General features: G+C 54.8%; 2 protein-coding genes across 2 annotated transcripts; one reads left to right on the top strand and one right to left on the bottom strand.

Moving 5' to 3' along the window:
• Positions 1–2184: 2184 nt before the first annotated feature.
• NCLIV_035810 (hypothetical protein) lies at positions 2185–9083 on the bottom strand (the record flags this gene model as incomplete). The annotated part of the gene is made up of 4 exons (XM_003883783.1): positions 2185–2439; positions 3091–3208; positions 4066–4703; positions 8295–9083. 4 exons carry the CDS (start codon positions 9081–9083, stop codon positions 2185–2187), a joined length of 1800 nt encoding a protein of 599 aa, XP_003883832.1.
• A 4450-nt stretch (positions 9084–13533) lies between these two features.
• Positions 13534–18616, top strand: NCLIV_035800 (conserved hypothetical protein; the record flags this gene model as incomplete). Its single annotated transcript, XM_003883782.1, has 9 exons — positions 13534–13657; positions 13965–13995; positions 14439–15026; positions 15561–15656; positions 16154–16284; positions 16938–16985; positions 17319–17683; positions 17906–18032; positions 18420–18616. 9 exons carry the CDS (start codon positions 13534–13536, stop codon positions 18614–18616), a joined length of 1707 nt encoding a protein of 568 aa, XP_003883831.1.
• Positions 18617–19295: the final 679 nt, after the last annotated feature.

Raw genomic sequence — 19295 nt, 5'->3', positions numbered from 1 at the left:
CCATTCTGTTCCTCGCATTGAGCCGTCATCGTTTGAGCTGAGCAACGGGTTGTTGTTATTTGTTAGAAAGAAAAGCAAACTCGCGTTCAGCCACTCGAACCTGTTCTAGTTATCGGAGCTTTCGCTGATTGCGCGGAACAGTTGGCGACGTCAGATGTATCAAGTCAGATCCGTTTTATTAGACAGACGTTGATTATGCTTGACGACTCAAAGGCAGGCCGAACCCTGTTGCAGAAGAGCAGACATTTAAAAAGGGCTACCTGTGCGGGCAGAGAAATGGTGTAGTTCGTTCTACCCACCGTGTCATCCTCTCCTGCTCTGGCTTGTCACACGCCTGTGGTGCTAAGTAACAGTCGAACGTATCGCTGAACTTTGTTATGTTTCTTTCTGTAGAGCACTTATGCCGGGATCTTTTGTTCATATTCGCTTTATGTTTTAATACAAAGCACGATATGTTCAAAACCATAGAGGATACAGAGACAAGCTATACGCCTCGTCCATTTTGGTAGCGTCTCTGCCTGCCTCCATGCTAGAGGAGAAGGGCGTTTCTGTATGAAAACTGATATCAATGCATGGATATATCCGCTTTTGCGTAAACGTATGTACCTTTGGTATAAGTAGCCGTAAAGATACATCCCATATACCCATCTAAATTGGTATCTCGAAAAGTTATAGTTGGGGTCTGTAAGAGGTAACTGTCCTACTGCCGCCTCTAGGATCGTCGAGCAGCGCCAGGGAACCTTAAACTATCGTAGTGCGAACTCTCTGTTAGCTTACTGTGCAAAGAACGGAGAGTACAACAATAAATTTCACCAGCGCGGCAATAGACTGGGGGCCCCGCCTACTTTTACATCCGGTGAGGTAACTCGATTGCGACAGCGAGAGATCTACAGAGTTCCTCTTTCTGTGCGGTTGTCTCGTTCCCACAGCGAAATGCGTATGTGACTCGTCCTACTGAAGTAATGCTTGTACAAGAGGAAACGGTAGAGCGGCAGCACCGCATACATTTTCCCCTGGTTCTGTTTCCTCCTGTAAAAGGATGAGACACCAAGTTGTGGGTACATATACACGCGGTTAGGTCTCCGCAGGAAACAGGTAATACGAGGGGAATCGGAACACTGCAACAGTATCTATCTTCTGATGATCTGACTGATAGTGACTAACCCTTACCTTACATCTGTACGTGAACACTTTATTGTAGGTTCTGTGTTGTCTCAATAGACTACTGCAGTATCTAGAAGAACGGTGGTAATGACACTAGACATACTCAAAGTCGTGTCAATGCCATTTGGTTTCTCTCGTGTGCTCGGCAATTTCTGCCGAAGTCGTTTTATCAAACGAGGTGAAAAAATCGACTTCACGTTGTTTGCCAGAAAACAGCGTTCCTCCGAAGGTAACGAAAAAGCCAGAACCAGAGATAGACAAAGGTATAGAATAGCTTAACGCGGGCATAGCCACGTCATTTTTCGCGATTACTTTCCCGATGATGTTTCTCGATATGTTGTCCAATGAGATCCAGCAAATCTTCTTCCTGCTGCTGCAAGGAATCCAAACGTTTTGTTTTTCGTATCGCCACGTCCTCTATCGCCTGTGCCTCACGGGCGAGTAGTAGTCGCTGAATATCTGCTCCGCCAGTCCTCGCCTTTTCGCTCGCTTCTCCAAAGCGTCCATTGGCAGAAGGGTGCCAAAGAGCGGCGGAAGATAGTGAACCGATTTCGTCCCTCCTGTGGGGCGGCGACTCGCCTTCCAACATGATGTACGCTTGCTCCATATCGGGAAAGTCCCTGTCAAGCGCCTCACGTTTCCCACGGGGAGTCTCAGAATGAGCGGAGTACAGAAATCCAGAGGGGTACCGCTCGGTCCATTCGCCTCTTTCTAGGGGTGAAGCGGCAGGAGCGACCGACGACGACCGAAATAAACCGGAGGTAGAGCGTCGGCTGAGCAAGCCACGGAACGATTCCCCTTCTTCCTCGCGGCAAGAACGCCGAGAAAAGCCTTTCGCCTTCGCAAGTAAACTTGGTTTTCTTGCTTGTCTCTTCTCCTCCTCCGGTATCTTGCACATCTCTCTCTCACTCGGAGTGAGACTCACATCTGAGTCGTCTTCTCTCGCTGCTGTGATTCTCCCTTTCTTCCTACAGTCTTTGCGCTCTCTTCGGTCTCTACCATGCACACGGCCGATACCATTTACAGACTTCTTTTTCTCAGACGCCCCAGACGTTGAATGTTCTTTTTCTCCGTTTTCTTCGTCGCTTGAAGGGCGTCTGGAAGAGACTGAATTGCAGGCAGACGCAACCCGAGAATTGCGCTTCTGCTCCATTCTCTGTGGAGATTCGAGTGAACGCGCAGCTGCCGAGCTGGATCCTTCTCCTCGTGGCGAGGCAGGACGCTCAACTGGAGCGTCCGCTGCAACGCCACGGGGGCACTCTCCGGAGGTCGAAGCTGGGAAAAAAAGAAAAGGAAAACACAGTTTAGAGACGCATGTGGATGTACCTCGGAACAGAGAGTACTCCATTCATCACACCCGTATAACTACATCTCTACAGAGGGAGACAAAAACATAGATAGGTCCATATATACGGCCTCACGCACGTACACCCTTGTACATGGGTCTGCCTAGGTAAGAGCAGAAACGAGGCAAAGGCGAATTCTCTATCCAAGAAAGGGTGAATCGCGTGTCACCTCTCTGCTGTGGTAACGATTCACCAGGGAAAATCGGGAATCCTGCGAAACCCTGTAGTTAGTTGCGGGCACAACACACTCAACATGAAACTGTGTATGTGTATCTCTGTTTGTCCCTCCCTGTTTCCCTTTCTCCCCTAGCCGTTATGCCTCTCTATCTCATATCTACAGGCATTTCACGCTAGTCCTTCAGCTCTGCGCACAATTACACACGCATACATTGTGTCAGCACACATACCTTTATCGCGGCCTGCAAATAAAATATTCGCATCTCTCTATGGAGTACACAGCGGCAGAGAGAAAGCTACACCGATATCCAAATGCAGACATGTGTGCTTGACCGCAGAGTCCCCTGTCTTTTCCTCGCGGTTACGCGCCGCTATATCTGGGAATCTGGACAAGCAGCAGTACCTTGATCGGCCGTTTCCCCTTGTCTGTCCTGTCTTTGAACAGTCGTCTCGGCGTGCCACTGTTGCCTTGCCCGTTCAAACTCGTAGAGAAGATGGTATTCTCGCCCCACAACCGTGGCCTGAGCAGTGGAAGCAACCGGAAGCGGAACGGAAGAACATATCAGGGAAGGGAAGAGAAAAGAGCCCCCGCGAGAAAAAAACGGCACGGAGCGGGCGTCTAAGAAGAGACAGCAGATGAGCGGCAGCGAGAGCAAGAGAGAAGAAAAACGACGACCGCAGAGGCAAACGAAAAAAACCTGCTTCGGCGGCGAAGAGACAAGGCCCCAGAACGGACGGAGGAGACGACGCGGAGAAAGGCAGAAAGGAACGCTCGAGGATCCCAAAATGGGGGAAACAGAGACACATGTCTACACGCGGAGCACGCCTGCGAAATTCTAGCTCTTCATTCTGCTCATGCCGAAATTAGAAGCCCGCCACGGTGCTCAAGACGCGCTGAACGCCCCCAAAAGTCCTCAGTACCATTTTCTGATTCAAGTTTGCAATACGCGTTTGAAAGGAGTCTGATTTCCTTCCCCACAAGCCGTAGGCCTGGTCCGCGTATTCGCCCGATAAAGTCTTGCTGTGTCCAACAGCACTGTGCGGGAAACTTTGAGGCTGCGAATCTGCAACCCACTGCTCGAATTCCTCTCTGAAACACGTCCTCAGTTCTCCGGAAGTCTTGAATTGCCGCCAGCGGCAATTGAGCGCATTGAGGATGTCTTTTCCTCGCTGTTCGACGGCGCGAAGGTCCGCAACTGCGGAGGAGACACGAGCTACGGGAGGTGACGCGGGGGGAAGCGACGAGGAAGAAACACGGTTTTCTGTGTGTCTCTGTGGCCTGAGCAAGCAGAGCAAACCAGAAACAACACGAGAGTGACAACTCACGTGGACAAGGACTCTTAGGTACAGAGCCAAGCACTCAAGGCATTTCCCTTACCTTAGTTGTCTCTTGGCGATTTCGAGATTGTCGATGAGCTTGGTGAGAAGCAGATGCTTGGCTCCGAACTGACCGAGTCTGGACCCGGCGATTCCGCCTCCCTGTAGCTGGCCGAGGCCGCCAAAAGGAGGGAAAATTCCGTTGCTGACAGGCGCCACGCCACGCTCTCCCACCCACTCGAGATTATGAGGCGGAATGCACTGGCCGTCCGGCGGTCCTCGCCCTCTCGCCGCTGTCGCCTCAAAGGCATCTTCTTGGAATGAGACATTTGCCTCGCCCCCCTTTTTGATAGGGTCTACCTGGATCCCTCCAGGAGAGACAGCGAGGCGAAAAGCGCTCGGGCAAGAAGACAGCGGCAGAGGACGATTTAAGCCAGAAACGGAGGCTGCCTCAGTTCTGGGGAGAGACGAACTCGGCGCCCCGATGCTTCGTTTCCCGGGCGGAGGGGAAGACGACTTCTGCTGTCTCTTCTCAGCGTGCTGGTGAGCACTGCGTCGCTGAAGAATGCGAAGCAGCCGGTCAGTACGCGGCGCTCCGCCCTCCCTTCTCGCCTGCGGAGCGGACTGAGGGAGGGGACCACGTGCCTCGGAGACCCAACCAGGACAGTAAGCAGGAGAGAGACCATGTGAAGAAGCAGACTGAGATGGAAAGGCAAGGGAGACACAAGGAGGGCGCTGGAAAGACGAAATCGCCGGAGAAGGAGGGTGTAAAGGAGCGTGAGGGGCGTGACAGGGCGGAGACGAAACTGTGTAGGGCGAGGGAAGGAAAGAAGAAACGGATTCTCTCCGACGCTGAGATGCGATTTCTGACCACGAGGGAGGCGTGGCGAGAGGGTCTGGGACTCCATTTCCACTCTCAGGACTGCCTTGTCGGCTCTTGCCCGTCGCCGCGAAGAAGCAGGGAGACGGAGGCCGGGAAGGCATGCAGCGGGTGTGAGACGGAGGGAAAGCAGACACATGGTCTCTCCGTATCTGTCCCTCCTTGTGCTCTCCACAGACACAAACCACCTTCTCTTTTCCACAGACGGGGCAGTGAACAGAGAGAGGGAGGGACTGTCGTGAGCCTGGCTCCTGGCGGCTCTGATAGGCCAGTGTCCGCGCCCTTGGATTCGCAGAGTCCCTGGCCACCTCTCGTTCCCATGTCTCCTTTTCCCTCTCTGCCTTCTCCCGTTGGAGTTCTCGCTTCTCGATGCCGGCGCTTCCTGCTCTTGCTCCTCCCCCCCTGCGCCGATTTCCTTCTCTCTCCCTTTCTTCCAAGACACCCAGCGCCTCTCCTCTGGGGGAGAGAGACATGGGTAGACAGCACGCCGGCTCGACGACAAATGCCTGAGGCGCGCAGGAACTGCTTTTGCGGTCGATCGAGCCGCGAGAACTTCCGTGGCCGGCAAAAGACGACAAAGACGCGACTTCTGAACAGGCCGAAGAGCTCGAAGAAGGAGGATACAGGGGGAAACAGATGGGGCGCGCATGAACAAAGAGGGTAGATCCACATGCGTTCCCTTGGCTGCCAAACCCTAAATCTGGTAGCGGCGGATGCCTTCCGTGTCCCAGCCTTCTTTCTGTTTCCGTCATCTGCACGAACGAATTGGGCATGTGAAGCGTGTTCGAGCAACCGCTGGACACTGGGGGTCGACTTGCCTCTCGGAACGCAGGCCTGGGATCCCCTCCAGAAGCCAGCGAGTCTAACTGGCCTTCCAGGCAGACTGAGGGGCGGCGAGTCTGCGTGCTTCCCCACAGCGGAGACGAGGGCGAGCACGGAAAAAGATGAGAAGGTTCGCGAACGTGCGAAGGAGCAACTCTCTCGTGAGCGAACGAAGAAGCCGGCTTCTGGCCACGTAAGGTGAGGAGACGCCGCACAAGGGGGGCGAGCGCAAGCGAAGGCGAAGGTGGGCGAGAGAGCAGTTTCGGCGCCGCTGGACGGACGGCAGGAGGGGAGACCGGGGACCCAAAAAATGGAACAGGAGGCACCTGCGGAGGACGAAAGAAAGGGCTGCTGGGATGTAGCCCCGTTGCAGTGCAAGCACACCACGAGGCACAGGAACCACGGCGAGCATCCGGAGAAACAGGGAGAGAAGACAGGAACGGCGAAGAATGGAGGGGCGCGTGTGGAAGGCCGCCGAAACGCGACGAGGAGTCCGAGGGAGGTGAAGATGGCGGAGAAATGCCTTCCTTATCCAGAAACGTTTTCCGCTCCTCCAGGCGAGCAAGAACGTCGTCTAGACTTTCCCCCATCCGCCGAACCCGAGCCAGGGGGGAGGACAAGGCGCTGTCCGGGCACCTCGCGTTGTTTCGATCCTCTCCGTTCTCTTCGCGTGTGCCCCCAGCGAGGCGCGCCTGACGGCTTCTTTCAGTCGAAGAACAGCAGCTGGATCGTTCCGCCTCCACATTCGATGCTCGCTTCTCTCGATTTCTCTCGGTCTGAGTCTTCTCTCCCAACGAGGCATCTTCTTCGCTTGCCGCCAACTCGCGCCCTAGTTTGTTGGAAGAAACAGATGCAGACTGGCGGCCACTGGAGCTGTGCCTCGTCTTTGACTCGCTCGTTCTCCGACCTTTTCCTTGACGCTCGCCTCTATGCGTCGGTGAGTGCTCCGAGCTCCGACCAAGTTCGTCAGCACACTCAGACTCTTTCAGCAGGCGCCTGCCACTGCGCTCTCGACCGTTTCCAGAGGAGACTCGACACGCCCTTTCCGAATCGAAGGACGAACCGAAATCTCTATCTGCGTGTTCCTCGCGAGAAAAATATCCAACTCCCGTCTCTTTTCTTTCCCGTTCTTCCGGAGAACGCATGCTTCGCTTCTTTCCGCTGCCAGATTCTCCATGCGAAGAGGACCTCCTACACTTGTTCGCTTCTTCTGCTTCATCCGAGAAGTCGCTCTCCATGTTCCCCTCATCGCGCTCGACGCAGCTTCCCGTCCTTCTGGTCGTTCCATGTCTCGGAGCCTTCCCGTCCTTTCTTGCCTCACGAAGAGAAAAAGCGGCATTTGCTTCTCTCGACATCGACTCCCGAATCCGGTGAAAAGGCTGCAGCCCTCCTCGAAAGTGTCCACCGTCGACCTTTTCTTCTTCGCTTTCATGCTCTTCGAATTCCTCATTTTCTCCCTCTCCGCCGTGGACACTTTCTCCACTCTCATGTTCTCGCGCCTCTCTCCTTCTCACCTCAGCAAGGCTACCGCGGGTCGTCAGCCTCCGCCGCTGCATGCGGTGGTGCGGGTCAAACGCGCCTTCGCGTTCTCCCTTTTGGTCTTCTTCGCCGCCCTCTGTCTGTTCCTCCTCTTCTTCCAGGCGGTATGAGAATTTACCCACGTGCCGGCGTGTCGAGTACGCACTGGGAGGCGCAACTCGATTTGAGTAGCCTTCTGCTCTCGCTCCTTCTTCGCTGTCTGAAACGCAGTTCTTTTCTCTTGTACTTGTCTTTTGCGATGTGCTTTTTGCTCCTCTTCTTTCCTGCGTCTCTGTTTCTCGCAAGGTTCCCCTCGGGTCCTCGTCCTCGTCTGACCTTCGCGTAATCCTCCCTTTCTTCTCGTGTCTTCTCCCGCCGTTTGAAGCACCGCAGCTGCCTAGTCTTTCCACGCCGCTTCCGCAGGCCACCACGTCTCGCTCGTCTCCGGGCTGCGGTCCTCCGCCGTGAACGATCCAGTTTTTCGACTCTTCTCGCCGCCTGGAGGAAAGGGCGTCGCTGCCTTCCTCCCGTCCTCTGTGTTTTTTCTGCTGGTTTGGTGCCGGCCGCTCCTCCTCCCTTGCTGCTCTGCAGAGAATGCTGGGAGTCTCTCCTGACTTCCAGTCCCCCGTTTCTTGGTCTGTCTCGATTCGCAGCGCCTCTTCTCTGCGGCCTTCTGCGTTATCACGTGACTCTTCCTCGCGCCTTCCCTCTGATGCTAAGACCGTCCCCTCCTGCCATCTTTCTCCTCTCGCCCCTCGGCGTAGTCCGGTCTCCGCTGAGTCCCCCGCGAGTCGTCCTCGTTTCTCTTCTGCTCTCCTAGCTTCCCTCCGTTTCTCCTTCTCTCTCTGCCGTCTAGCCAGAAGCAGCGCCAAAAGAGAAGAGGCGGACCGCGTAGAAGAGGAAGAGAACGAGGCGCAGGAAGGAGACGGAGAGCACTCCCGACCCGCCGCGCTTCCCCCGCGGGTCTCGCGCGTCTCTTCCTGCCTATTCGAGACACTCCCCGCGTCACGTCTCTCTCGAGAGTCTCTCTGTGCCTTGACACAGCCCTCTGAGGTTGTGCACCCGCTCACCGTCTCACGGCCGACTGTGCTGCAACGCGTGCTGCTGCCGGGGCTCCACGGCGACTGAGGAGACCACACGTCGCCGAGAAAGGATGCCAGTTCCGGTATTTCAGTGACCCTCTTCGACGGCGTCTTCCTCTCCTCTCTCTCCCTTTCTCTGGCTCCTCCCCGAGTTCTGCTCTCAGGAACCACCTGTGGGCGTTCCTCATCAGTGGGTTGCGGAGGCACGCGCTTGGCGCCTGGAGACGGAGCCTTTCCTGGTGACGTGCCCTTCATGTTTCTCTCTTTCTTCTTCAGGTCTTGCGAGGCCTTGTCGTCCTTCTTTCCTTCTTTACTACGCGACACGGATGTACTCCCAGCCTCCCTTGCCCCGTCGCTTTCGGCTGCTGGATACCCCCAGGTGTCTTTCTCGCCTCGCCGTTTCAGTTCCTGTGCCGGATGCGCAGCCGAACCTTTTTTCAGAGGCCGGCCTGTCTCCTTTTCTCCTCTGTCCGTCGCCGTCTGTGTCAGGGCGACCGCGCCCCGGTCACTTTCGCCTCCCTCCCCTCTGCTGTCTGTCTTGCCGCCGAGTCCTGCAGGCGTCGTCGTGCGGGCCTGCCTCCGGGGAATCGCAGCAAGAGATGAAGAAGGACAGAACGAACGAGGAGAGAACGAACACGAAGGAGAGAACGAACACGAAGGAGAGGCAGGCTGATCGCCAGTGTCTTCTGCCATGAACGACCGCGGAACGGTCTTGGCAGCGCGACTCTCTGAGGGCCGAGGCGCGCCGCTACGCAGCTCAGGCAGCGTGGGAGACATCTTGTGAAGACAACGACGAATCCTACGTCCTCCGCGTTCGCTTGTGTCTCCTTTCCCCTTCCTTCGGCTTTGGTTTTTCCCTTCCCTTTCTCCTCTTTTGTTACTCCTCGGCTCTCTGCCTAGGAGCAAATGCCATCGCAAGAAGAGAGAGGCGGAGGAGCTCCCCCGTTCTCGCGCTCTCTCAGATTCTTCTGTGGATTTCTTCACCGCTGCCTTCACCCCTCCCCGTCTTTCTACGTTGTCCCCGGAAATTAACAAGTAACGGGAAATTTTCCTAATATATGCACAGTCCTTCCTCTCCGCCGTCGCTGCTTTTCCTCGGGGATTCGGCAAGACACACGCGTCAGCCCCCAAATACGCTCACGGGAGAAAGCGCGCACAGCGTTGTCCCACTGCGAGAACCGGTCTCACTGGCGAAAAAGGAAACGCGAACCAGTCTACTTTGGAGGGGGGAGGACGAGGACTAAAAACCGTTTGTCGTCCAAAGAAAGAAAGAGAAAAACCGGGAAAAAGGAGTAAAAGAAACCGCCTAGAAGAGGGAACCCGCCTCGCACAGACCGGTCGAGGGGAGAAAGGTTCAGACACCGCCTGCAGCTGGAGATTTGAGGGTCAGAAACGGGAAACATGCGCCAGGAAAGTGAATCGACCCAGGTTTTCTGAAAATGCAGAGAAAAAGCGGAGGACTGGACCTGGTCGGTTGTTGACTGTTCTGTCGAGGCGAAGAGAGACACCATAGGGGGGGGGGGGGGCAGAAACAGAGAAAAGGGACTAGCCAGAGAAGCTGCAAGAACGCTCGAGTTGCGGACGAGGGTTGAGCGTGTCCCGTTTTCTGTGGATCTGGAATCAGTTGCATGCAAGTCAGAAAAACGGGTCTAAAGCCGAATAGACCGTGGATGACCCCCTGATCCAAGTCACGTTGCCAAAACACGTTTTGTCTTTTGGTTGACGAGTTTGCAGTGACGACGAGAAAAGAGAACAAGGCGATCGCCTTGCGCGGAAGAGATGACCAGAGACAGAGCGTACCTGTAACCACCCGCCTGGCGACTGCCAGTGTCCATTTTTTTACTCCCCTCTGTGAACTTTGAAACAACTTGAATTCTAGCAACGTCAGCATCGGTACGTGCCTAGAACCGGCACGCTGACACAAACGACGGACCGACACGTTCTCTGCTGTGTCTGACATCGAAAGCCGAACAGAATCGAGACCACGGCGCACGGCACTTCCCTGAAAGATCACCGAATCCTTCTGACAAGAAGCCTCCCTGTTTGTCTTCTTTTCCTCCAATTCATCACCAACGCTGGACTGAATAGACACCGCTCAAACTGTCATGCCTCGCCTACTGTTTTGCAGAACACGTTTAAGTCTCAGTTTTGCCTGGTCTCCAAATTCTTTTATTCAACTTCTATGCTCGCCAAGCCAGAGAACATCTCGCTTGCGCGCGAAAGCACGAGAGAGATTTGCCTGCCAGCCGAACTTTGAATTCCCGCACGGCTTCGTTTTCAGCCGTCTAGGGGATTTTCAACAAAAGCAGAAACCTCTGAAACTCTGAGCCAAGCCTGCCAAGCCTCTCTAAGCACAACGCCGCGATATAGCGGAGCGTTGCACTCCGTTCTTTACGGTGGCGTGTCTTTGAGTGTGTGCTGCTCCGTTATTAACACGCGCTGCGAATCTCATCAGAGGGGGGGTTGGGGTGTTCAGTCAACCTATAGGTACAGGAACTGTAGTGAACGCAGAGGATCCCTTTCGTGGGCCGCAAAAGCATGTGGACACAGGCATCCCCGGTTCTCACGTATGCGCCTTGTGACAGTCTCCAGGCGGTGAACTGACAGGTTCAAGTCTTGAAAACGGTCTTACTCCACTCGTTGGGATTCACTATGGCCTTGGAAACGCATTGCGGGAGTGACGGACGCAAACGCAAGAGCCTAAAGAACTTCGCGGACGTTTTGTCTTTGTGTGTGTGTGTGTGTGTGTGTGTGTGTGTACGCCCGTCGAGCTCGATTCTCTGGCAAAAAGATGAATTGGCCATTTGTGAAACTCAAGAAGCTACCAGCGAAACATCTTAGCGGACCACGCGGCTGAATCGGCTTTCGTTTCAAAGTTCGCTTGCATTACGGAATAAGGTTTGTCTTCCCTTTCCTTTACTACACACAGAGATCGAGGCGGAGGAAAAGATAATGCAATAAAGAAACGGTCTTCCTGCGTGTTCGCTTTTTAAAGAAGTCCTCGTCTGCCTCCCAGCTCCTTCACTTCCTTTCTTGCTATCCGCCAGTGTCCTTTTTGGCACGACTCATTCGAGAAGACAACCCAGGTGGAGCGGGGCTCCTATCGCGTGCGAAGCGTTCTTGAAGGTAGAAAGTAAGGGGAAGTCGACGGGGTGTCGGGTATGATTCTGCAAGCAAATCGAAGCGAGCTCTGCGCTCTTCCTTGTGTGTGCTTTTTGTTGGCTGAAAACGGAAGGCGGGCTGCCGTCTGTTGCGTTTACCACAACCCCTCGATCCACGAAACGATACCTAGACACGGGTACGGCGCTCGAATCGTCCCCGAAGTACTCTCTCTTCTGCCTCTTCCTCCGGCCGCAGGTCGCTCCGTTTTCTCTCTGGTGGCGGACTAGAAGATTCGTTACTGTGAAACTCCTGGGGACCTCCGGGCATTTCAAGCGCAGGTCCGCGTGTCTCGTGTCAGCGTTGTTTGTGCCTTTCTGTCCTTTGCTGTGTGTGAATGCGGTGTTCAAGTGCAACAACGGCCGCCGAATCAGATTGTGATTCCGCCTTCAGATTCATGCAGGAAAGAGGGTGGTCTCGAACTTCTGTGTCGCGAGGCAGGTTGTGACCGGCCGTCCCCTCTGGCGAGTTCGGAGACTTCCTCTCTGCATGCATTGTGAAAAGAGACGAGTTTAACGCGCGACTTGTTCCTGAGTTTGCATTCATGGAGCTTCTCTGCGTGGCTACAGTGTCTCGCCTTCCAGACGCGTTTGAGTGTCTGTCGCAGGTGTTCCGCTTCTGTTTCGGCAGTCTGTTCTAAAAACAGCCGAAACGCAGGGACGAGCCACACAGGCGAGAGAGGCAGAAACAGGCACGAAAAAGAGAGCCAACTGTGACAAGGAGAGAACGGAAAAGAAAAAGTGGACATGAAGAGACAAACGCCCTGCCCGAGGCGGAGGCCTTGTGGCGCGGCACAAGATGCAGGAAACAGGCAGAGAGGCGAGAGAGGCGAGAGAGGCGAGAGAGGCGAGAGAGGCGAGAGAGGCGAGAGAGGTGAGACACGGCGGAGAGGGAAAACAAGATGAGTGAGGCGAAAAGGAAAGCCTCCCTCGAGATTTAGTTCCTTTCCTTTTCACCAGGCGCAAGGAGGCGAGATGTAACGTGACGTCGTCAGCGGAAAGATGCAAGCAGCAAAATCCGCGAGAAGACCGTCGAAAGACTCGCTGAGCTTCGATTTTACGACGCGCACGGCGCGAAGGCACTGCTTTTGCTTGCTTGCCTTTTTCGCGCCCACGTCTCCTCTTTCCTCTCATCGCCTTCTTCCTTTCAAGCACACGCTATTTTCTTCTTCGTTGACAAAAGAACCACAAGAAGTGATCATTTCTGAGGAACGAAGGAGCAACACCAGCTGGCGTGAATGCGCATTGTCGCTCGGAGGGTGTGAAGGCGCCGAGCGAATACCGTTCTTTTGTCTGAAAGAAAGTTTCATTTGAAAACCACGACTGCAAATTTCGTTCCTCTTTCTCATTTCTCGGCGACTTTTTCTGGACGCTTAGTGGAAAAGGAGACAACGGCCGACAGGCCACCGCGAGCGAAAGTTTCGCGGAACGCATCGGCATCGCGACGCCTGAGCTGTTCACTTCGTTCTTCATTTGTAATGCTGACCATCTGAGCGATCGACGCAGGCAGGCGTTTGAAAAGCGCGTCGGGGGAGACACGGAACTAACGAGCTGAGACACGCCAGGGTGCTGCGTTTTTGTGCGACACAACAGAAGGTTCTTGTGCTCAAGTAAACGGAGAAAAAAGAGGCGAGACTGCGCGGCACACCGAAGAAAGCGAAGAACGTGTTTCTCACTCGACGCAGTCGCAGAGATCTCCTCTCCACCGTTTTCCGACCCTCCGGAAGAGAGGATCGAAGTGATCATTCGACTCTTTCCAATCCGCTGAAAGCGCTCCTTTTTCCTTTGCGTTGTGTTCGCTCTTCCACGTTCTGTTTTTTCGGGTCTTTCCTTCCCCTGCTTCCATGTCGCTTCTGCTCTCGTTTGCTTGTCGTTGTCTTCGACTTCCCTGTCCACTCTCGCGCCTTTTCTTCCCCACAGGGGACCCAAAACCATCGTTCGCCCTTGTTGTCGGCCGTATCTTCTTTGCCTTTTTTCTTCAAGTCTTCGTTGAATCGGCCGCCGCTCCCTCCTCTCCCTCTCCTCTCTCTCTCTCTCTGACTCTTCCATCTTTTCTTTCTTCTGCCACGATGACGCCGCAGCAGCACTCGTCCCCGGTTGGGGCCTCTCAACAGGCTTCGTTGTCTTCGCCTCCAACTGGTCGAACGGAAGAGGGAGACCGTCCAATCTATCTCTATCTCCTCCGCCATGCCGGTGAGCAGAACGTCGCTAGGGGTCCGCCATGGGTTCCACCACTTTTTACCCGTGTCTCGCCTCAAACAAAGACGGAGCGGCGTTTTCTCTCTCGTCCTCTCACGGTGTAGGGCTCCTCCGCTCCCCCTGCCGTCTGTCTCTCGCTCGTCCTCTTTCTCTCGCTCTTTCCTATTCCTTGCTTCCGTGAAAAAACAGAAATGAGAGGTGAAGGTGACGTGGTGCGGACCTCCTCAGTTCTCAGATTTGAAGGCGTTTTCCCCTCAGCCTTTCTCTCTCTTGCCTCTCTCCCTCTCTGTCTTTGCTTCAGAGGGCTCCCACAACAAGGGTGCAAAGGAACGGTAAGCGCTCTGTCTCCATGCCGCCTTTCTCGCCCTCTGCGTTCCACAGCAGGTGTCTTCTTTGCCAGGTTTTCTTCCGCCTCCGTGGCCTTTCAATCTCCTTCCTTTTCCGTTTTCTCCCTTCCCCCGAAAAAAAAGACATCCGTGTCCGTTTTCCTCCACCTGAACCTGTCGGCGCCCATCACCCATTCCGGTCCATGCTCCTCGATGCCAATATACATATATATATATATATATATATATATATATTTGTGTATCGATTTTATATATTTGTATATCTCGTTTATAGATGTGTATATTTTTTTTATGCATTTGTATATATGTGCATTTGCATACTCGTTAGGCGGTCTTTTTGCTCCGTGTGTGCCCGTGATATCGCTGGTATATGACTTGGTCAAGCGAACTCCTCTCCTTCCGGAGTGGGCGTTTCCTTTCGCTTTCAGGAAGCCTGGACAGAGTCGGACAAGCATCTTTCGCTCGCCGGAACATTTCGACGCGCGCCTGTCGGCCAAAGGAAAGGCGCAGTGCGCCGACGCAGCCGCGCGGATGCCCGCTCCGCTGCGTGCCGCACTTGCGGCGAGACTCGGCGACACCACCGATCTCCCGGGGAAAGCCGTGAAGGAATCGCACGAAAACAGCACAGGAGACAACACAGAAGATGACACAGAAGAGAAGAGAGCGAGAGGGGAGGGATCTGACAGAGGAAGCGAAGAAGCAGGGGCGGCGGGGCAAGAGGGGGAGAGAAAGAGCGTTCACCTGGAGAAGTTTTCTGTGGTTCTGTGCACCTCAACGTTGCGGCGAGCGTTGGAGACAGGCCATCTGGTGGTTCAGAGGGCCGTGGACATTCTGAGGAACGAAGAGGAGCAAAAGACGGACGAGGGGCGAGCTCGAGACGCCGAGTCGATGCGAGACAAGACGACAGAAGGAGAAGAAAGCGAAGGGGGGCTGACTGTCCAGACCATTCCAACCTTTGCCATCGAGGACCTGAGAGAGTGGAGCGGCGGCGGTCACATTTGCGACGGCAGGCACAGGTGAGGAGACAGCAAACTCGAAGCGCGAGGAAACGCTTGGGGAAACAAAGAACGAAGCAAGCCTGACGAAATGGGCCCGTGTGACTTCCGACCCTCTCTACATATCACCCGAGACAAAAGGCCGTTCTTACTCGAGAAGAAGTAATGCTAAGCGATGATCTTCGCCCTGTGGCGCATGCGAAAAACGACTAGCGTGTGGGGTATGATCCTGGACGCGAGGTGACTTTGCATGCTCCATATATATATATATATATATATATATATTTATATTATGTGCAGTTCACCGATTCGCAAAGAAATTGTTTCGCGTGGCGTTGGACAGTGTAGCAGAAGGAGTGGGGCGTTCGTCTCTTGTGGAGACGAGTCCATATAGCTTGTTCCTGTCCGTAAGCAGCGACCGTGGCAAACAGCGGCGAGCGAGGACAACAAGATCGTTGATTTGCCTCCGCTTACGTTCGCCTTTTTTAGCGTTGCCGCGCGTTCTGTTGCATTCTCTCTCTTCCTCCTGCGTTCGCTTGTATGCTCTGCCCGCAGCACGCGCGAACTCCGAGAATTCTGCGCGCCGCGCTTCTCGAACCTCTCCTTCATTGTCGACAAAGATGGTGCGGCCTCAAAACGAACACAAAGCAAGTAAAAGCACGAGCAGGCTAACACTCAGCTTCCAGGAAAACAACACGCGTTTAGTTCGATACAAACAGGTTGCATATTCAATATGTATATATGTACATACTTGTTTGCATATATATATATATATATTATATGGTGGGATCTGTGTCCTGCTTGAGGGTGTCGATTTCCGTATCTGCGTATTCCTCTGCATCCGTCTTCTTGGCGCGTTTTTTTCGGTGTTTTCGTCTGGCTCGCAGAAGACGCTCTTCCCCCGTCGATGCCTCGCGAATCTCGCGCAGACGTCGAGCGCCGCTGTTTCGCCTTCCTTCGCTTTCTTGTCTCCCTGGCAACGGAGACGTCCCCGTTGGTGTGCCCTTCGCTTTCCACTTCTGCCTCTCCTTCTGGTTTTGCCTCAGAGCCACACAGCCCTCGGCAGAGACGCCGGCTCTCTTCTTCTCTTTCTTCTCTCTCCTCGTTTTCTTCGCCTTCTCCTGCGCCGTTGCATGTCATGTGCGTAGTGCACAGTGCGTGGACGCGGCACTTGCTGGCAGCCTTGGGTTTGTTCGACCCTTCGGAGCGCGGCCTAAAAAACTGCGAATGGCGTCGCATCTCCACGTCTGTTGCCAAGCTGCGTCGGGCTTTGCAGAAGGTGAGGCCGCTGTCTCTTTTCGCGGCCAAGCGACGAGCCGCGACCAAACCACTTGGGAGGGTTTTGCGGCCTTCGTCCCGTTTTAGCCGGGACGAAGAGAAGGCCGAACGGCGGCGACAACACGGGGACGCGCGAGAGAGACTGCTGGCTCGATATTTTAGACGCTAACTTCCCGGCTAATCTTTGACTTATTAAACCAGCCTACCGGATCCAAGTTCTCTTGTGTTAGCATGGTTTCGAGAACACTCAGTATATCCATGAGTCTATTCCGGGCCCACCTGCAGAGTGCCTGTGGCATTTAGCGGTTTTGTGGAGGCGGGGGACGGGAACTCCTTGTGCAAGCGCGTGACGGGTGGTTTCAGATAGGGACATGTATGTGCGGGACATGTGCGTCTCTGAAAACACGCGTTTCTCGGAGCGAATGCTGCAGCTTGCCACAGGAAACACACAGGCTCTGCCTCACCCCTTCTGCTCTTGTACACGCTTTCAAATCGCACGCACCGCCCCCCGCCGCTGAGACGCAGTTGCGGTTAATTAGAAGACTGTACATAGTTCCAGGACGGGCGGCCGCCGTCGACCCACAGGCTCTGTCGCGCATGCAGTGGAAGGTGAAGCGCGTGTGAGGTGTCTGCGTTCTCTCCCTTAAACGCCAGCCTCGGCGAAGCAGGAGGACGGTCACAGAGATGACTGTCGGCGTCTCGGTGAGGGCGCGATGACTTGGCGGAGGGAGTGGCTTCAGCCCTGAGTGAAACACAGTTTTTTTCCCGCTGCATGTCCCCTCCGTGTCTCTCTTTGCTTCCAGGTCTGCCTCCCGCCAGCCCCGCCGTTGCCGGCTTCTCTGGCTCGGCCTCGTCGCTTCCCGCTTTCTCTCCAAGCTGCGTCGTCTCCCTCCGAGTCTCCTTCCCTCCTTGCGGGGTCTCTCAGGGAGTCGAGCGGCATCGCGGAGACACGGACGGTTCCGTCTCTCGCGGAGTTTCTCGACGCGGTTCCACGGGATCCTTTCTCGCTTCTCGTCTTTCCGCCGTCTGCCGCAGTGGACGTGGCGAGCGACCGCGCATGCAAGGACGCGCCTTCCGCCATGTCGCGCGGCTCTCTGAGCCTCGCTGTGAGGCGCGCAGAGGAGGCGATTCGGGCGTGGTCCCAGCTGCATCAGTACGTGCCGGAGCTTGGCAAAAAGCGAAGGACAAACGAGAACAGACGCGAGGCAGCGGGATGCGAAGGGAAGGAAGGAAGTGACGGGAAACAAACAGAAACTGCGGCCTCACCGCCCTTCGCGGAAAGGCGCCGCCAGCTGGAAGAAGAACTCGCGCGGCTGAGACTGCTCGACTCTGAAGAAGGACGGAGAAGAGAAGTTGTCACAGATGCCACAATGTGCCTGAGGCCAGTGAACGAAGACACGGTAAGACAGGAAATGGGGACACGAATCCACTGTACCAGGGTGTATGTACACCTCAACTCACGCGGGATGCGTCCATAGATGTGGTTAACGAACACACATATGCTGTGACATATATATATATATATATATATATATATATGTATCTATATGTGTATATATATGTAGTTAAATGAGAGGTTTCCGCGTGGCGGGCTCGGTCGATTTGTGTGTGTGTTCTTGCAGGAAACTGGCCGGTGGGAAGTCGTGGCAAAGGAACGTGTGCACAGGCAGGCATGTCTCCTCCTCGTTTTCCCCAGGGCGGTGGAGGCGACGGAGCGTCACGTCGCTGAGTGTGCCCCACCAGCCGGAGGTGAGGCGCCGGAGAAAGCTGCAGTAGCCTCGCTAAAGATTCAAATCGCGCGACCGAGCTTCCGAACGCACCAGCAGAGACCAGGGCAGCTAAGGCCATCCACTGCCGCTATCCCCCCCCAAAAAACACACGGTTTTGCTCCGATTTTTCGACTTTCTTTCCTTTTCTTCGTTACGAGGGGCCTAGCCTGTCTCGTGCCTTTTTAAGTGCTTCCCCCGTAGAAAACAGCGTTTTCAAATCCTTTTTCTCTCTCTTTTCTTTCCCACTTCTCTGCTCCTCGGTACTGTGCACCTCTGTCCCGGCTCCTCGCGACCATTCATTCTTAGGTCTGTGGTTTTCTCAAGTCCGATGCACGCGTCTCTCGCTTCTTCTCTCTTGTGTCTCCAGCCCCTTCGTCTCCAAGCGCCGGCGAGGAAACGGCAGGCGCCTTTTTGCCGCCCAACCGCCAGTCTTCAGAGTCACCGGAAGAGGCAGAGACAGCAGAAAGAGAACGGGAAGAGGAGATTTTCGACATCTGCTCAAATCTCCTTCCGTCCACGTCAGGCGTCGACGTGGTGTACAGACTCAACATCCTGTCGCTGTGATTTGTTCACCTCTCCACTTTCCTTGTTCGTTGTCGGTTCAGCCCGTTCCGAGGGCATTCCAAGCGTCACTACATATGCGTGTGCATGTGGGACAGGTGTCGTTTCGCCGTTTCGAGTCGGTTGGCGAAAGGGAAAACTCAAACTCAGCTTTCGTTCCGTACTGTCCAAGCGAAGGACGCTCAGCGCCCGTCGACGGCTGCGGCCGTCCTCGTTTTTTTCCCGTTTGCGTAAAGATACGCGAGGGTGCGATGTTGAATGTACAGAGGGGTTTACTGCCCAGGACGCGCAAGAGGCGTCGCTTTTCCCCAACGGGTTTTCTCTGGGAAGAGTGGGAATAAGGGCGTTTCTTTTTTTTCCGTGCAGAGGTTTCCTTGTTTGTAGCCGTTGTCGCCTCGTAGCATTGTCTTTGATTCGCTTTCGGTTTCAGGCGGCTTCTTGTTTGTGGCGTGATTTATCGCCTTTCCCTTTTCTCCCTCGCTTCCCCAACTTGGTGCACAGAGGCTGCAGGGTGGCGGCAGACAGTCAGAGGGCGATTTCTGTCGCGTTCTTGTCACATGCATGAGCGAAAACGTCTTGCGTAGAACACGCGATTTCAATCTTTCCGTTTTCGACAACAAACAAATCAAGCAGTCGAGGGTCAGCGTGCGACGCAGCCGCTGAAAATGCGCCAAGAGGGCGA

Source organism: Neospora caninum, chromosome VIII (genome assembly GCF_000208865.1).
Source record: "Neospora caninum Liverpool complete genome, chromosome VIII".
NCBI classification, from domain to species: Eukaryota; Apicomplexa; class Conoidasida; order Eucoccidiorida; family Sarcocystidae; genus Neospora; species Neospora caninum.
Note: the sequence above shows the minus strand (reverse complement) of the source record. Positions and strands in the feature narration are given on the sequence as shown.